The sequence below is a fragment of the Doryrhamphus excisus genome, chromosome 12, assembly GCF_030265055.1.
Source record: "Doryrhamphus excisus isolate RoL2022-K1 chromosome 12, RoL_Dexc_1.0, whole genome shotgun sequence".
Classification (NCBI taxonomy): domain Eukaryota; kingdom Metazoa; phylum Chordata; class Actinopteri; order Syngnathiformes; family Syngnathidae; genus Doryrhamphus; species Doryrhamphus excisus.
The window spans coordinates 16,186,839-16,199,134 of record NC_080477.1 but is presented as its reverse complement, the minus strand read 5'-3'; the positions used below and the strand labels follow the sequence as shown (position 1 = coordinate 16,199,134).

Here is a 12,296-nt window from a genome sequence, read left to right as displayed (position 1 = left end):
GCTTTTGAATAATTCATGGCACTGAAAGTGAAACGCCATGTAACAGGACACAAGTGTGTGTGTGTGTGTGTTTCCTCTGCACTTGTTGGCCATTTTGAAGTCTAAAAAATCAAACATGCAAAGCAGAGACTGTGTCAAAGTGGCCGTCAGAGTCCGACCATTCAACAAGGTAAACTTGTTTTAGTTGACGTTTCTTGATCTTCCTGGATCTATGGGTAAGGGTTGGGGGTTCTGTTTTTCTATTTAGTTGAGTTGATTTTTAAACATGTAACTCCTGTACTTAAAACAGCGAGAACGGGATGCGGGGAGCCACTGTGTTGTCTCCATGGCAGCCAGCTCCATCACCATCCATGATCCTCGACATTCCCAATGCCGTCGCTCATTCTGTTTCGACTATACCTACTGGTCACACAGTGGCTTCATCCAAGACCATACCGGTCTCTACTTGCCTGAGGAGGTCGGGGGGCGATACGCTGACCAGGTCAGGTCTGAGTCACCCAAGTGGTAGAATCCATTAAAAAAACCCGCATGGACTCATCAAGGACTCAAATGCTGTCATTGCTCCACAGGATTGTGTTTTTCAGGACCTTGGAGAGGGAATACTGGAGAATGCCCTGCAGGTGTTACTTTTCGTTCTAATTGAACAATTGAAATCATGTGTGACAAATGGGTTCAATTCTCAGTTTTGGCCTCTCTGTGGAGTTTGCATGCGTGGGTTTTCTCCGGGTACTCCGGTTTCCTCCCACATTCCAAAAACATGCTAGGTTAATTAGCGACTCCAAATTGTCCATAGGTATGAATGTGAGTGTGAATGGTTGTTTGTCTATATGTGCACTGTGATTTTTTTTTGTGCAATTCTTATGCTGTTGGCACTGGAGACAGCTGCTAGCTAGCGAGCTAACCAAATGTATTTGTAAGAAGAAATGTAAGAAGCCAAAAACTTACCACTTCCTCATGGAATGGGAGGAGAACTTTTTTCACTCTATCATGTCGGACATACCAAGGTTGACTTCATGACTTCAGGCAATGTAATGTAAGGTAATGTCACTTGTATTTCGATATACATTGACTAATAACAGACCGTTGTCTACCACATTATACAGTAGCTGTAATGTACTAAATTTTGAAAAAACGTGATACAGCGAGGGAACGATAATCAAATCCCGATATTGCGAGGGACGACGGTATATCCAATGTGTGACAAATACATTGCATTGTTGGATTAACTAAAGTTCAAACTTAAAAGTCCAATTTGAACAGTGAAAAAAATCCCACAACACTAAAGACCTTTTGAGTCATTCACTTAGGAGCCAATTGCCAATTAACGTGTGTGGCTGAGATAGTGTTCTTGTCTAAAGGAGAACAATGTCTGCAGGGTTACAATGCCACCCTTCTGGCCTATGGGCAAACAGGTTCCGGGAAGAGTTACTCCATGGTTGGCTACAGACCCAATAAAGGTCTGGTCCCCAAACTGTGTGAGCGACTCTTTGAGACCATTAAAGGAAAGCAAGACTCCAGACAATGCCAGGTAGGTATACAATATGTACATATTGAGGTGTGTGTGTGTTTTCTAAATGTCTTCATGTTCGTCACCCTCACAGGTCTTCTTCAGCATGTTGGAAATCTACAACGAGCAGGTAACAATTTGAAGTAGTTTCCAATTTTGCTAGTTTCCATTTTGAGTCTGTGCAGTCCAGATAACTAAATAAATATTATCACTTTTTCAATGGTGCATCAAAAACACATAGAAAATCATTGAGAACCACTGGTAGAAGCCATTAAGACCACAACATTTGAATGTAGTATCATACTTTGGTCACTAGGTGTCAGTAATTGTTCAATAAGACCACCACTGAAGCACCAGATTGAACTATCAGCTTTTATTGCAGGTTTATAATTTCTCATAACAGGTACAACAATAATAATCATAGTAGTAATACGGGTGGGCTGCACGGTTAAAGAGTGGTTAGCGGGCAGGCCTCACAGCTAGGAGACTCGAGTTCAATTCCACCCTCGGCCATCTCTGTGTGGAGTTTGCATGTTCTCCCCGTTCATGTGTGGGTTTTCTCCGGGTACTCCGGTTTCCTCCCACATTCCAAAAACATGCTAGGTTAATTGGTGACTCCAAATTGTCCATAGGTATGAATGTGAGTGTGAATGGTTGTTTGTCTATATGTGCCCTGTGATTGGCTGGCGACCAGTCCAGGGTGTACCCCACCTCTCAACTGAAGACAGCTGGGATAGGCTCCAGCACCCCCGCCACCCTTGAGGATAAGCGGTAGAAAATGAATGAATGAATGAACACGGGTGGCCAAGCTAAAACTCAACCCCTGACATCACTTCCTGTCCCCCATTGATTCTGCTCCCCTACAAGGCCATGTACTATATTGGGTAATACCAATGTAAAGGTGAATATATTGGTGTTATTTCATATCTAGATGGCTCTAACAACGTATTTAGAAGATTGTAACCAGGTTTTATTTGCCACAACGATTATAAAGAAGGATCCTACTTCACAACCAACTACGGGTTGGGAATTACATGACGGTATATCCTTGTTATGTCACCAGGTGGTGGACTTGTTGTCTCGTGGCACTCGGCCCCCAGGTGGGCTCCGGGTCAGAGAGGAGCAGCACAGAGGTTTCTATGTTGAGGGTCTACGTACCGTCCCCTGTGATAGTGCAGCACAGGTGGGTGAACTGAGAACATGAACTGAGAGACCAGACTTTAGACTTTATTCTACTGTATGTTCATCGTGGTCCCCCCCAAAAACTGCAGGTGGAACAGTTGATGGAACAGGGCACCAGAACCCGGACCACCGCGGCCACTCACATGAACGCCAACAGCAGTCGCTCACACATGCTCATTGTGCTGCAGCTCAAACAGGTTTGTTGCTAGGCAGAATATACATATATGGTTGTCCAATAGTCCGGAAAATGATAGCTCGGTAGAGCTTGGCGCTAATGTAAGACTTCTCAGATCTTCTCCAAAGAGAGCATCAGCAAACAGTCCAACATCAACCTGGTGGACCTGGCAGGAAGTGAGCGTCAAAGGTCATCGGGGCCAGAAGCTGACCGCCTGAAGGAAGGCACGGCCATCAATCTGAGCCTCACCACTTTGGGCAACGTCATCAGGTAAACATGGCGGCTCATGTCATGAATGTTCTTGTCCGGGTTTCATTGACTGGTTCCTGGCAGCGCCCTGGCTGACATGGCAGTGGGGAAGAAAGCGGTCCACGTCCCGTACAGGGATTCGGTCCTCACCAAGCTGCTGCAGTCCGCTTTGGGAGGGAACAGCCGTACGGTCATGGTGATACCGAGACTTCCAGTACTTAAAAAATAAAGATAAAAATAAAATCCCCTCCTTTTTCTAAATTTTTCTATGTTTCAGATCGCCACGTTGAGCCCTGCTGACATCTGCTACGAGGAGTCTTTGTCAACGCTTCGCTATGCTGAGAGGTGGAACCACTTTCTAAATTATTATCACTATTCTCAAACATTTTTATTCCAAAACACAAATATCTACAAAGCTTTTCTATGAACTATACTTTCATATGACAACAACGCCATGGAAACTACTACTGTTAACTTTTAACATAACCACCATATTTGTAGTTCACTTTACTTCATGTTGGTTTGGATTGAGCCTGGAGGCTGTTAGGTGGGTGTTTGGCTGAAAGTGATGTCAAATGACAAATGATGTCTTATTAGAACATAACAAACACACACTGCGACCCACACCGACCCCCTCTCTCCACACCCGTTCTCTGCCAGGGCAAAGCACATCCAGAACCGGCCTGTGGTGAATGAAAGCCCCACTGAGCGTCTGGTCAAAGAACTCAAAGCTGAGAATGCCAGACTGCTGCAGAGACTGAGCCGGCTGGGCCAGGAGGGACGGGGCGCCAATGATGAGACCAGTAAGACCGCTGGCAAGGGCCACTGGATCAGGACGCTGTTCTAGAAGTGTGTGTGTGTGTGTGTGTACTCAGAGGAGCTCCGTCAGCTGCTGGCACACAATGAGCTCCAGATCAGAGCCATTCACACTCTGTGGGAGCAACATCTGCAGGAGGCACTCAAGGACTGGGAGCAACAGTATGCCCACATCACACAGGTGTACACACACACACACACACACACACACACACATTAGCAACCACAAGGCATGTTGTACCACAATGGCTCCAGCATCATTCTCCTCTCTTCAGGAGAGGAGAATGATGCAGATGCATCCTTACATCCTGAACATCAACGAGGACGCTCAGCTGTCTGGTGTGGTCAAGCTCTTCATCCAAGAGGGTTGGTGTGTTTAATACAACTTCATCATTAAAAACTATTCTACCACCAAAGTATGAAGGAGGAATGGCTCCTGGTGGTGTAGGTGGAATGTTTATTATGTAGTCACATGGAACGCTGCCTTTGATGCAAGGTGGGGTTGCATTCAAACAGTGGACAGTATAAAGGTTGTAGTACATTCATTCATTTTCTACCGCTTATCCTCACGAGGGTTGCGGGGGTGCTGGAGCCTATCCCAGCTGTCTTCGGTCGAGAGGTGGGGTACACCCTGGACTGGTCGCCAGCCAATCACAGGGCACATATAGACAAACAACCATTCACACTCACATTCATACCTATGGACAATTTGGAGTCGCCAATTAACCTAGCATGTTTTTGGAATGTGGGAGGAAACCGGAGTACCCGGAGAAAACCACATGCACAGGGAGAACAGAGGATGGACGAAGGTGGAATTGAACCTTGTCTCCTAGATGTGGCCTGTGTGCTAACCACTTGAAGGCCGTGCAGCCCGGTTGTAGTACAGTTATTGAAAATAAAGAACGGCAGAGTTTGGCTTATATTGGTTTGGCTGTTTAGGTACAATACATATAAATACAATACAATACAATACCCTGCACAGCGGATGAGTGGTTAGCACGCAGACCTCACAGCTACGAGACCCGAGTGCATGTGTGGGTTTTCTCCGGGTACTCCGGTTTCCTCCCACATTCCAAAAACATGCTAGGTTAATTGGCGACTCCAAATTGTCCATAGGTATGAATGTGAGTGTGAATGGTTGTTTGTCTATATGTGCCCTGTGATTGGCTGGCCTCTCGCCTGAAGACAGCTGGGATAGGCTCCAGCACCCCCGCGACCCTTGTGAGGATAAGCAGTAGAAAATGAATGTATGAATGAACAATACTACAATAAGGAAGTGTTAATGCATGGTGCATATGTAATATGAAGGTTGGACATTGATTGAAAATGCTATAAACTGATGGCTGAAGTGGATGATTTATGCAACAACAAAAAAACATGTTTTTTTTTAATATATATGATATATTCCTTGGAAATTGAACATGACCATCCAATATTCTGCTGTGTACTTGTCTTATCCTGCCCTCCCAGGTGAATGGGACATCGGCCTCTGTGACAACATGCCCACATCCATCACCATCAAGGGTTTAGGGTACATAAACACACTGTACACAGTCCAGATAGCCAAGTACATGTAGTACTTACGGAAGTACCGTATGCTTGTTTATCAGCATCCAGCAGCGTCATGCTGTGATGAGGAATGAACAGCGCCAGGTTACGCTAACCCCCTTGATGGGGTCAAAGGTGACCATCAATGGCAGAGCTGTTTGTGAGACAACTAAGCTCCATCATCTGGTGAGCATCACACACACACCTGAATAAATACACACAAGTTGTGTGTAACTTTTATCAGTTGTCATTACTCGTCTCACACATTGAATCCACCCAGGACAGACTCATTCTGGGCTCCAACTGCACATACCTTTACATCGGTTTCCCGTCCGAGAGGGGCGCCGATGACTGGAGTCGCTACGACTACGACTACTTCCTGTCAGAACTGGCTGCTGCTGAGGGCATCCACCTTGGTGACTGCAGACCATAAGTAAATATTTAGCATTAAAAATAATCAATGTATTGATTTTTCCCAGGTGAAACCAGTGCGGAATGTTGTGAGACGGATCCAAGTCTCCTGGCCGTCTTTTATGACTACATCAAACTGATGCCGCTGGTGGCTGAAGCCAACCAGATGAGCCAGGAGTTAAACAAGGTAACACTTTATTTACATGAAGGGGGGCCCTCTGACCTGGACCAATCAGGCTGGTGATAAACATTTAGACCAGTGGTCTCAAACACGCGGCACGTGGGCCAAATGTGGCCCGCAGGACACTAGTTTGAGGCCCCCGCCTTGATATGAAAGTTTAATGTTAGTGCGGCCCGCGCAAGTTTGATATGGATGCTGTATGGTATCATGTACCCAGAAAAAATTATTACGTTTGATTAATGTTCATGTTAAAGGTTAAATAACTAAGTTATCCTCCCTATCCGTGTGGAAGTGGTAAGTTTTTGGCTATTTAAGTTTAAAGGAAATAACTTGGAGGCTACCGTTTAGGTCGCTAGCTCTCTAGTTTGCGAGTTAGCATGTGTCTCAAGACCCTGCAGTTGCGCAATATGTTGTAAATAAAGAGTATAAATGTGACTATAGTCGTGTTTTGTCATGTCTACAGGGCTCTAATAATGCTTTGTTCATTTTAATCTGAAAAAAATAATTTGTCTACCCACCAACTATATGTGGTTTCTTAAGTTTTTATTATTTGCCGTTTTATTATTATTATTATATTTATTTATTGCTGATTGATTGATTTTCTTTATTCTTGATTATTTATTTTTCATCTTATTTGTGCAGAAAAATTAAAAGTAAGATATTTGAGAACAGTGGAATGTTTTATCAGAGCTTTTATTGTAGAAAATCGGAACCAAAGCACTGAAAAAGTTTGTATATTTTTCTGTTTTTAATAAATGCGTTTTTTTTTTTTTTTGTTTTGTTTTTTTTTTTTTTTAAACCTGATGCGGCCCAGCCTTGCCCAGACCCTAGCTCCAGTGGCCCCCAGGTAAATTGAGTTTGATACCCCTGCTCTAATGTATTTATGTCTCCAGGGGGTGGAGTTTCAGTTGGAGATTAAGAATCTGGCGCTCTCAGATTGGAAAGGCCATGACCTGGAGAAAGACATCGTTTGCAGAGTCACCTCGAAGCCAAGCAAACAGGTTCCATTACTCACCTTGAATATTGGAATGTACCATAAAAGCAGACACAGGCTGTTATATAACAAATAATCTGCAGTGAATGACAAATTGGAGATTGATCACATGCAGGTTTATTATGAAGTATACAGCAGTTTGCATGCATGGGTTTTGTCCATAGGTATGAATGTGAGTGTGAATGGTTGTTTGTCTATATGTGCCCTGTGATTGGCTGGCCACCAGTCCAGGCTGTACTCCGCCTCTTGCCGGAAGACAGCTGGGACCGCTTAGGGTCGCTGCGACCCTAAGCGGTAGAAAATGAATGAATATGATATCCACGTTTTGGTGAAAGGGTTTTCCTCCCCAGGTATGGATGTGGTCCAAGGCCAAGTTTGTTAACCGGAAATTCCTGATGGAAGAAATCTACCAGCAGCATCTGGCTGAGCTGAATGGAGATCATGTAATTTAAAAGTAGTCTGCAATTCTCAAACACTCCTGCTATGCTCTTTAAAAAAAAAAAAAAAAATCTTGTAAATCTTTGGTTGGTGTTGTCAGAGAGAAGAGGGCCTCTCCACGGCAACCTTGCCCAGAGATAAGGACCCTTTTTGGGATCCGGTAGAGCCGCTACTCCTGGGCACTGCTCACCTCTGGCTCCAGTCTTTGGCCTTCCGTATTCCTCTGGATGAACAACTAGAGGTACTACATATACAACATGGGTGATGGTTTCCAATGAGGTGATACTAAGTGTGTTTGTATTAGATTCTGGGGTCAGAGGGCAGCGAGGAGGGCATTATACACGCTAAGCTGCTTCCTTGCACCGCTACTGGCATGTATGACACACACGAGCACATCACATCTGGAATACAACAAGAACACTTGGAAGGCTTTGGGCTTTCCCGTTATGCAGGCCTCTGGGTGAAGATGACATCCTCATCGACCCGTCTGAGCTTCTGGGTAGACGACTTGACGTCCAACTAGTCCTGGAACAGTGTTTTGGACTACGCTGGATCAAAGAGGATCGGAGTAGAGGCATCCAAATTGGGTCAGGTTTGGTTTAGAATTTGAGTGGACTTTGTGACCAAGTGGCCAACTATCATCATGTTAGGATCATCTTGTGTGTTTCTCTCAGTTTCAGGCTGCTGGACAGCTCCGTGCTGCTCTACACGCCCGCTGTCTGGCACAGCGTCATCCCTGTGCTGCATCACCAAGTCCACTTCGCCTCCCTCCAAGTGTCCCAGCAGCTACTCGACGATCTTCAGAGCAGCGCTGTACTTCTGGAACTATGGGGGCTTCAAGGTGAGGATGGGGGATTATTTAAAGCACATGCTTACTAATACAATTTGTGAGAAATCTAAAATGTGTGTTCTCAGAGGGTTGCATTAGCTTGGTATCACCGCTGGAGGGCGCCATGGTGACCACGGAGGGCATCTTCATCATTGATGGCTATGGTACAGCTGATAATATCGTGAGTGAAAGTCTTCCTTCATTCATTTTCTACCGCTTATCCTCACGAGGGTCGCGGGGGTGCTGGAGCCTATCATAGCTGTGTTCGGGCGAGAGGCGGGGTACACCCTGGACTGGTCGCCAGCCAATCACAGGGCACATATAGACAAACAACCATTCACACTCACATTCATACCTATGGACAATTTGGAGTCACCAATTAACCTAGCATGTTTTTGGAATGTGGGAGGAAACCGGAGTACCCGGAGAAAACCCACACCGAGGGTGGAATTGAACTCAGGTTTCCTAGCAGTGAGGCCTCTGTGCTCACCACTCGTCCTCCATGCAGAGAGTGAAAGTCTTGATTTTGTAATATATTTGTTGATTTTTTTGTCTTGAGGTCCAAATTAAAAACACCAATCAGCCTTTGTGTGCAATACGCTCATTTGTGTTGCAGGCTGCTGATTCTGCAGCACTGAACACTTCACTAAAGATGCTTCAGAAAGACTTGGAGGAACTGAAAAGTGTAAACAAGTCACTGATGGAAGAAAATCAAAGTTTAAGAGGACAGCTCAACATGGCGAGGAATGGTACAGCAGAAACACACATCCAGAGTTTGTTACGTACGTACCATCACATCCTGTGGTCTTCCTGTAGGTACCAACAGTGCACGAAGTCGCTCGGTTCGGCCCAGTTGTGATGCAGAGTTTGCTCGCTCGCTGAAGGTTTTCTATCACAGCATGACCTCTGTTAGGACTCAGTTGCAGAGTCTGTGCAGACATAGGCCCAGCGTATGTACGCATATGTGGCATTTATCTAAACATTATGTGGACCGTGTTAATACTCTAAGCAAATCCACATACTGGTGCTTAACATGTGTTATATATTTTCTAGGAGTCATGTGATCTGTTGGCTCTACAACTTTTTGTGGATGAGCAGAGTGGTCTCTTGAAGGACTTCTCGGATCACCTGGAGACAACCGTGTCAGCCCTCAAACACGACGTGGCCGCCATCGTCCGACGCAAGCGAGAACGATGGGGAACTTGGTCTTGACGCTTTTGTTAATATCCTGCTAATTAAGTTTTGACGTGTGCTGCATAAAAAACTAAAGTGCAGCTTGTAAGACAAGAGGGAACAGTACAAGGATTATTAAAGTCCATAAAAAATTTATTAGACTGTATGTAAAAGTAGTTATTGCAGTTCCAAACTGCAAATAAATTAAAACACAAAACACAATTCAGGTTTTTACAATATGATGACCCATTTGCCTGACGTAAGTGTGAGATGAGATGAATTACTGTAGGGGTTATTCGTCTGTGTTGTGCTTCCAAATACGATATACAGTATAAAAGCAGTAAGAAGACAAGACGCTTGCTGGAGGTCCAACAAGAGGCAGGAGAGGCAGAAGGCAGGATTAGTTATTGGAAAGGATGGACAACACTTACTGTACCGCAATGGGAGCCAGCAGTTACTGTATGTGAAGACAAAAAGATGCTTGATGAATCATACAGGTGAGGTAGGTTCACATGAATATTGTCATATTTACAGGACAAATGGCAGAGAAAATATCAAGTAGTGGTAGCGGGTACTGTATATTACCAAGTATGGCTGTGAAAGTCACAGGTCATGAACTAGCTGTTTGCCCTTTATAAATGACAATGCTAACTGGATTCGGAGTATGCAAACCAATGAGTGCTAAACTGTATTGGGCCACCGTTGTTTTCTGTTTACAATAGAAGTCATATCTCTCAGCCAATCAACGCTCACACCATTCACAGTACAAAAATAGTTTGACTAAAACACAAACAGGTCCACTGTTTCACATTAGGTCCATGTATTGTACAGATAAGGCTCCAGTCTAGCTTGTGATGTTTTAGGTTAACGTGTTAGCAGACAAGCCAATTAGATTGTTACCAGCAGGAATGTTCACGTTCTTGATGGTGGGACTGGTTAAACCAGAGTCCAGTGTGGAGTTTAACGTCATCCTTGAAAGTATTCACACTAACTTGCAGTTCTCAGGCGCTGGTGCCCTCATTTTCCGCAACCCGGCCTCCACTTGCCGTGGATCCATGCGTGATGAGTGTAGGCGGGGCCTCGCTCACGTCCCTCTGGCTGCCGTGAGTGGATGGCGGGTGGTTGAGACGTGGCATGCTACCATGGAAACTGCGCTCCTCTGTGCCTCGGTAGACCACGGGCTCGCTCCTGAGACGCAGGGAGAAAAGAGGAGTGACCGAATAAGTACAGGCTCAATAGTAAGCCACTTCCTGCTTGAGTACCTGTCATCGCGAGAGCGGCGCAGGCTGCCATGGTAGCTGGCTTTGCTGTGGACGCTGCTTGCTTTGCTCCTGGTGGAGGTGGGCTGGAGATGGAGGGGCTCATCCAGGTCGTCAAGCACAGCAAGGTGAGTAGAGGAGGCGTGGGTGGAGGTACCCTAAATGAGGAGGACAGATCCGATCATTACAAATGGAATAATGGAATGTTGTACACAAAGGGGTGAAACAGGTAGAAGTTGGTCCACTTCAATTCTGTCTGGAGTCGAGTCAAAGCACATTAGATTTGTCTCTGCTAACTTACCTGAGTGGAAGTTCCTCTGGACTTCCTGATGATGGGAGTGTTGGGTTCCCGCAGCAGAGACTGAGCCAGGTCTGGCTGCTCCTGTAGCACCTGGCGAGACTCATTAACGCCACTGCTGCATGGAGACGTTGGAGGAGGTTGAATATTGTAGGAGCGAAGAATGATCACAAGCTAAAGAGTCGTCTTACTCTTTGCGCCTACGTCCATGCAGGAAGCTGGACCACTCAAAGCACGTCTTCTTGCTGGCCACCCAGAAGGCAGAGGGGATCCCCACCACCAGCATCATTAGGTATTTCATCAGGAATAAGGCCACGGCTGGTCGGCTGCTCTGCTCCACCTGGCGGTGAAACCCGTTTGAACAAAGAATACATTAACATGCCAAAGATGGGTAAAACAACTTAATTTCACCACACATATAGACACAAGGGGGCAGCAGTTCACAATGCAATGCCCAAATATGGGCATACTCTATCAGTGGTCCCCAACCATTGAAATATGATCCAAAAAGGTTGGCGGCCATTGTTGTAGTACATCAGCGGTTCCCATCTTTTCAGCCATCCCAGTACACCTCCAGAAAAAAAATGTTTAAAAACATGAACCTTTTTTAATATACATTAACTTGGAAATTGACCATGATTAACTGGTTAATTAATGTAATAGTAAGAATAAAGGGAAATGTTAAACATGATAGAGCAGTATGCAAAGTACAACTAACTCACAATTATGAGTAATCAATACTCATAATTGTGTTAGGCGCAGGCTGCACGGCGAACGAGTGATTAGCACACTGGCCTCACAGCTAGGAGAGCCGAGTTCAATTCCACCCTCGGCCATCTCTGTGTGGAGTTTGCATGTTCTCCCCGTGCATGCGTGGGTTTTCTCCGGGTACTCCGGTTTCCTCCCACATTCCAAAAACATGCTAGGTTAATTGGCGACTCCAAATTGTCCATAGGTATGAATGTGAGTGTGAATTGTTGTTTGTCTATATGTGCCCTGTGATTGGCTGGCGACCAGTCCAGGGTGTACCCCGCCTCTCGGCCGAAGACAGCTGGGATAGGCTCCAGCAACCCTCAAAATGAATGAAAGAATGTGTTAGGCGCCAACACAATTGGTGTATCCCACTTTGGGAAGCCAGCCTCTATATCTACTATACTGTGTAATGTGAAGGTGACTGTATGGGTGTAATGTCATGTCTAGATCGCTGTAATAATTTTAGTATAGACAGGCACCCTT

At 45.3% G+C, this 12,296-nt stretch overlaps 2 protein-coding genes across 3 annotated transcripts in view; one reads left to right on the top strand and one right to left on the bottom strand.

Moving 5' to 3' along the window:
* Positions 1-115: 115 nt before the first annotated feature.
* kif28 (kinesin family member 28) lies at positions 116-9,750 on the top strand. The gene is made up of 26 exons (XM_058089785.1): positions 116-169; positions 290-481; positions 1,376-1,528; positions 1,602-1,637; positions 2,571-2,690; positions 2,779-2,886; positions 2,980-3,134; positions 3,198-3,309; positions 3,391-3,458; positions 3,774-3,916; positions 3,989-4,110; positions 4,205-4,295; positions 5,400-5,460; positions 5,540-5,663; positions 5,758-5,893; positions 5,957-6,075; positions 6,963-7,070; positions 7,414-7,506; positions 7,602-7,742; positions 7,806-7,876; positions 7,954-8,088; positions 8,176-8,342; positions 8,417-8,511; positions 8,947-9,079; positions 9,147-9,280; positions 9,384-9,750. Exons 1-26 carry the CDS (start codon positions 116-118, stop codon positions 9,540-9,542), a joined length of 3,030 nt encoding a protein of 1,009 aa, XP_057945768.1. The 3' UTR covers positions 9,543-9,750.
* Positions 7,285-12,296, bottom strand: part of LOC131139581 (frizzled-3-like) — a 23,081-nt gene continuing 18,069 nt past the window's right edge. Inside the window, exons 8-11 of one of the 2 annotated variants that reach the window (XM_058089316.1) lie at positions 11,252-11,400; positions 11,064-11,175; positions 10,766-10,920; positions 7,285-10,691 (exon numbers count right to left, since the gene is read on the bottom strand). In XM_058089316.1, coding sequence (XP_057945299.1) covers positions 10,505-10,691; positions 10,766-10,920; positions 11,064-11,175; positions 11,252-11,400 — 603 coding nt within the window. In that variant the 3' untranslated portion in view covers positions 7,285-10,504. Of the gene's footprint in view, positions 10,692-10,765; positions 10,921-11,063; positions 11,179-11,251; positions 11,401-12,296 lie in introns of both variants that reach the window. The other variant, XM_058089314.1, reaches the window with a different exon arrangement.